The sequence below is a fragment of the Rhinopithecus roxellana genome, chromosome 6, assembly GCF_007565055.1.
Source record: "Rhinopithecus roxellana isolate Shanxi Qingling chromosome 6, ASM756505v1, whole genome shotgun sequence".
NCBI classification, from domain to species: domain Eukaryota; kingdom Metazoa; phylum Chordata; class Mammalia; order Primates; family Cercopithecidae; genus Rhinopithecus; species Rhinopithecus roxellana.
The window spans coordinates 121,033,795-121,039,219 of NC_044554.1; the positions used below are offsets into that span (position 1 = coordinate 121,033,795).

The 5,425-nt window shown below is 55.4% G+C and overlaps 1 protein-coding gene across 1 annotated transcript; it reads left to right on the plus strand.

Moving 5' to 3' along the window:
• The first annotated feature begins 932 nt into the window (after positions 1-932).
• FZD1 (frizzled class receptor 1) lies at positions 933-5,215 on the plus strand. The gene has a single exon (XM_010354652.2). The coding sequence runs from the start codon at positions 1,387-1,389 to the stop codon at positions 3,325-3,327; it is 1,941 nt and encodes a 646-aa protein (XP_010352954.1). The 5' UTR covers positions 933-1,386; the 3' UTR covers positions 3,328-5,215.
• Positions 5,216-5,425: the final 210 nt, after the last annotated feature.

Below are 5,425 nucleotides of genomic sequence, written 5' to 3' on the forward strand. Positions count from 1 at the left end.
CAGGTCCCAGGAGTTCCCATCAGAGCCGTGGGCGTCCCCAGGGTTTAGAAAGGCTCCCCAAGGGCCTAGGCTGCCGGCGAGTGCAGCTCCCGCCGGCGCCACCTCTGCGGTCTGGAGCGGCGAGGACGATCCCAGAGAGGCGCCCCCACCGCCTCGGTCGTCGGGTTCTTAAGTTTTCCTCTCCAAAAATTTAATGGATAGTTTTCTTTTGCTTCTGTTTCTGACTTGATTAAAGAGGCGGAAAAAAGGGAGTTTGACTACAAGAATGATATTAGCAGAAGGCGCATCTGGCTTTACTTTCCAAATTCCATCAAAGTTTGTGTTTTGTTTCATTTGACAGCAATCCCGTGAACGTCTCCTCTGGGGAAATGGCGCGACCAAAGCCCGCCAAGCCCAGTCAGTGAACTAGAGGATTTATTAATGTAATATTTTAAACAACACCTCGACAGACACAAACTCAAAGGAAACCGTGCGCTCCTTAAGTCAGAGGCATCTGTTCTGGAAGCAGCACCCGGTTTGCTGTTGGTAACCAGCGTTAAGAGCAGGATTTTTAAACATGATAATGGATACAAGAAAAGAAAAGCTAAGTCCCGCGGACCTCTGACTCCTATTCATTATCTCCAGTAGCATATGGGACCATTCTCCTACTTGTCCTCGCCCTTTTCTTCTGAAAAAGCAAAAGCAACCAAGCCTGTCCCGCTTCATAGCAATCCTACTCTTTGTGCCTGAGTAGTGCCACCACCACTTCCTCCTCCTCCCGCCTCCTCCTACCCCGCCCGCCAGCCGCTGGCTTTAGCTCAGGCGAGGAGGCGGCCGGTTCCCTTTGCGCCGGGAAGCCGGAGCCGCGATTGGGCGACGGTCCCTGAGTCTCCAGTTCTGCGTCGGTTTCAAGGCTCCTCCCTCCTGGTGAAAGACAGACTGCGGGGCGCCTGGAAACCGGTCCGAGGGCGCGCGAGGGAGAGAAGAGGGAGCGAGTTGAGGGATTGACACAAATGGTCAGGCGGCGGCGGCGGAGAAGGAGGCGGAGGCGCAGGGGGGAGCCGAGCCCGCTGGGCTGCGGAGAGTTGCGCTCTCTACGGGGCCGCAGCCACTAGCGCGGCGCCGCCAGCCGGGAGCCAGCGAGCCGAGGGCCAGGAAGGCGGGACACGACCCCAGCGCACCCGAGCCACCCGGGTTCTCCCCGCCGCCCGCGCTTCATGAATCGCAAGTTTCCGCGGCGGCGGCGGCTGCGGTACGCAGGGCAGGAGCCGGGGAAGCGGGCCGGACGCGGCTTGGGCTCGACGGAGGGCACCGGCGCAGAGGTCTCCCTGGCCGCAGGGGGTGCCGCCGCCGGCCGTGCCCCTTCCAGCCCCAGCGGAGCGGCGCCAAGAGAGGAGCCGAGAAAGTATGGCTGAGGAGGAGGTGCCTAAGAAGTCCCGGGCCGCCGGCGGCGGCGTGAGCTGGGAACTTTGTGCCGGAGCGCTCTCGGCCCGGCTGGCGGAGGAGGGGAGCGGGGACGCCAGTGGCCGCCGCCGCCCCCCGGTTGACCCCCGGCGGTTGGCGCGCCAGCTGCTGCTGCTGCTTTGGCTGCTGGAGGCTCCGCTGCTGCTGGGGGTCCGGGCGCAGGCGGTGGGCCAGGGGCCAGGCCAGGGGCCCGGGCCGGGGCAGCAGCCGCCGCCGCCTCAGCAGCAACAGAGTGGGCAGCAGTACAACGGTGAGCGGGGCATCTCCATCCCGGACCACGGCTATTGCCAGCCCATCTCCATCCCGCTGTGCACGGACATCGCGTACAACCAGACCATCATGCCCAACCTCCTGGGCCACACGAACCAGGAGGACGCGGGCCTCGAGGTGCACCAGTTCTACCCGCTAGTGAAAGTGCAGTGTTCCGCTGAGCTCAAGTTCTTCCTGTGCTCCATGTACGCGCCCGTGTGCACCGTGCTAGAGCAAGCGCTGCCGCCCTGCCGCTCCCTGTGCGAGCGCGCGCGCCAGGGCTGCGAGGCGCTCATGAACAAGTTCGGCTTCCAGTGGCCAGACACGCTCAAGTGCGAGAAGTTCCCGGTGCACGGCGCCGGCGAGCTGTGCGTGGGCCAGAACACGTCCGACAAGGGCACCCCGACGCCCTCGCTGCTTCCAGAGTTTTGGACAAGCAACCCTCAGCACGGCGGCGGAGGGCACCGTGGAGGCTTCCCGGGGGGCGCCAGCGCGTCGGAGCGAGGCAAGTTCTCCTGCCCGCGCGCCCTCAAGGTGCCCTCCTACCTCAACTACCACTTCCTGGGGGAGAAGGACTGCGGCGCACCCTGTGAGCCGACCAAGGTGTACGGGCTCATGTACTTCGGACCCGAGGAGCTGCGCTTCTCGCGCACCTGGATTGGCATCTGGTCAGTGCTGTGCTGCGCCTCCACGCTCTTCACAGTGCTTACGTACCTGGTGGACATGCGGCGCTTCAGCTACCCGGAGCGGCCCATCATCTTCTTGTCCGGCTGTTACACGGCCGTGGCCGTGGCCTACATCGCCGGCTTCCTCCTGGAGGACCGAGTGGTGTGTAACGACAAGTTCACCGAGGACGGGGCACGTACTGTGGCGCAGGGCACCAAGAAGGAGGGCTGCACCATCCTCTTCATGATGCTGTACTTCTTCAGCATGGCCAGCTCCATCTGGTGGGTGATCCTGTCGCTCACCTGGTTCCTGGCGGCGGGCATGAAGTGGGGCCACGAGGCCATCGAAGCCAACTCACAATATTTTCACCTGGCCGCCTGGGCTGTGCCGGCCATCAAGACCATCACCATCCTGGCGCTGGGCCAGGTGGACGGCGATGTGCTGAGCGGAGTGTGCTTCGTAGGGCTCAACAATGTGGACGCGCTGCGTGGCTTCGTGCTGGCACCCCTCTTCGTGTACCTGTTTATCGGCACGTCCTTTCTGCTGGCCGGCTTTGTGTCGCTCTTCCGCATTCGCACCATCATGAAGCACGATGGCACCAAGACCGAGAAGCTGGAGAAGCTCATGGTGCGCATTGGCGTCTTCAGCGTGCTGTACACTGTGCCAGCCACCATCGTCATCGCCTGCTACTTCTACGAGCAGGCCTTCCGGGACCAGTGGGAACGCAGCTGGGTGGCCCAGAGCTGCAAGAGCTACGCTATCCCCTGCCCTCACCTCCAGGCGGGCGGAGGCGCCCCGCCGCACCCGCCCATGAGCCCGGACTTCACGGTCTTCATGATCAAGTACCTTATGACGCTGATCGTGGGCATCACGTCGGGCTTCTGGATCTGGTCCGGCAAGACCCTCAACTCCTGGAGGAAGTTCTATACGAGGCTCACCAACAGCAAACAAGGGGAGACTACCGTCTGAGACCCGGGGCTCAGCCCATGCCCAGGCCTCGGCCGGGGCGCAGCCATCGCCCAAAGCCAGCCCCGTGGAGTTCGTGCCAATCCTGACATCTCGAGGCTTCCTCACTAGGTAACTCTCTTTCGCAGGCTCCTTTGAAGAACTCAGCTCCTGCAAAAGCTTCCGTCCCTGAGGCAAAAGGACACGAGGGCCCGACTGCCAGAGGGAGGATGGACAGACCTCTTGCCCTCACACTCTGGTACCAGGACTGTTCGCTTTTATGATTGTAAATAGCCTGTGTAAGATTTTTGTAAGTATATTTGTATTTAAATGACGACCGATCACGCGTTTTTCTTTTTCAAAAGTTTTTAATTAGGGCGGTTTAACCATTTGAGGCTTTTCCTTCTTGCCCTTTTCGGAGTATTGCAAAGGAGCTAAGACTGGAGAGCAACAGCCCAGCGCTCCTGGTCGTCCTGGCGCGCCTCTCCCTGACGCTAGTGCTCGGGCCGGCTGGGCGCCAGCTCCGGGGCGAGTTCAGCACTGCGGGGTGCGACTAGGGCTGCGCTGCCAGGGTCAATTCTCGCCTCCTCCTTCTGCCCCCTCCCCCTCCTTCCGACCCCTTCCTCCCTTTCCTGGCTTGAGGTAGGGGTCTTATGGTACAGAACTCCACAAAGCTTTCGAATCTGGAGGTGGGCCCCCGTACATTCCAATTCCTCCCTTAGTCAGCGGTGGATTGCGAAGGCCCATCGTTTCGACTTCCTGAAGCTGAATTTTTAACTGTCCAGAACTTTCCCCCAACTTCATGGGAGCCCACGAGTGTGGGCATTGGCAGTCTCAGCCTCCCTCCACGGTCACCTTCAACGCCCAGACACGCCCTTCTCCCACCTTAGTTGGTTACAGGGTGAGTGAGAGAACCAATGCCAAACTTTTTGAAGTCTAATTTTTGAGGGGTGAGCTCATTTCATTCTCTAGTGTCTAAAACCTGGTATGGGTTTGGCCAGCGTCATGGAAAGATGTGGTTACTGAGATTTGGGAAGAAGCATGAAGCTTTGTGTGGGTTGGAAGAGACTGAAGATATGGGTTATAAAATGTTAATTCTAATTGCATACGGATGCCTGGCAACCTGCCTTTAGGAATGAGACAGGCTGCCCTTAGATTTTACCGGTCTGTAAAATGGAAATGTTGAGATCACCTGGAAAGCTTTGTTAAGGAGTTGATCTTTGCTTTCCTTAACAAGACAGTAAAATGTAAACAGAAATTGAAAACTTGAAGGATATTTCAGTGTAATGGACTTCCTCAAATTGAAGTGCTATTTTCTTATTTTTAGTGAAATAACTAGACATATATCAGAAACATTAAAATGTAAAAGTTGAACACTTTCAACATTTTATTACGATTATTATTCAGCAACACATTCTGAGGGAGGAACAATCCACACCACCAATAATAACCTGGTAAGATTTCAGGAGCTAAAGAAGGTAGAATAATTGATGGGGAGATAGGGCCTGAAGGAAACAAGATATGGGCATGCATGCTAAAGGGAAAATGTGTGCAGGTCTACTGCGTTAAATCCTGTGTGCTCCTCTTTTGGATTTACAGAAATGTGTCAAATGTAAATCTTACAAAGCCATTTAAAAATATTCACTTTAGTTCTCTGTGAAGAAGAGGAGAAAAGCAATCCTCCTGATTATATTGTTTTAAACTTTAAGAATTTATCTAAATGCCAGTACTTAGGACCTAAATTTATCTATGTCTGTCATATGCTAAAATGATATTGGTCTTTGAATTTGGTATACATTTATTCTGTTCACTATCACAAAATCATCTATATTTATAGAGGAATAGAAGTTTATATATATAAAATATCGTATTTTTAATTTCGCAAATAAAAAATTCAAAGTTTTGTACAAAATTATATGGTTTTTGTGCCTGAAAATAATAGAGCTTGAACTATCTGAACTATTTTACATTTTATAGTGTCTCATAGCCAATCCCACAGTGTAAAAATTCGGGAATTCAATGAAAAAAGTCTCCCCTTAAGCCCTCAGATCAGTCTTTCCAAAGAATTACTCTGTTTGCATTGTTGTGATTGACATTTGTGAAGTCCCAAGAAAAGACCTGT

Coding starts and splice junctions, on each gene's coding strand:
- FZD1 (XM_010354652.2), top strand. CDS start 1,387: ATGGCTGAGGAGGAGGTGCCTAAGAAGTCCCGGGCCGCCGGCGGCGGC.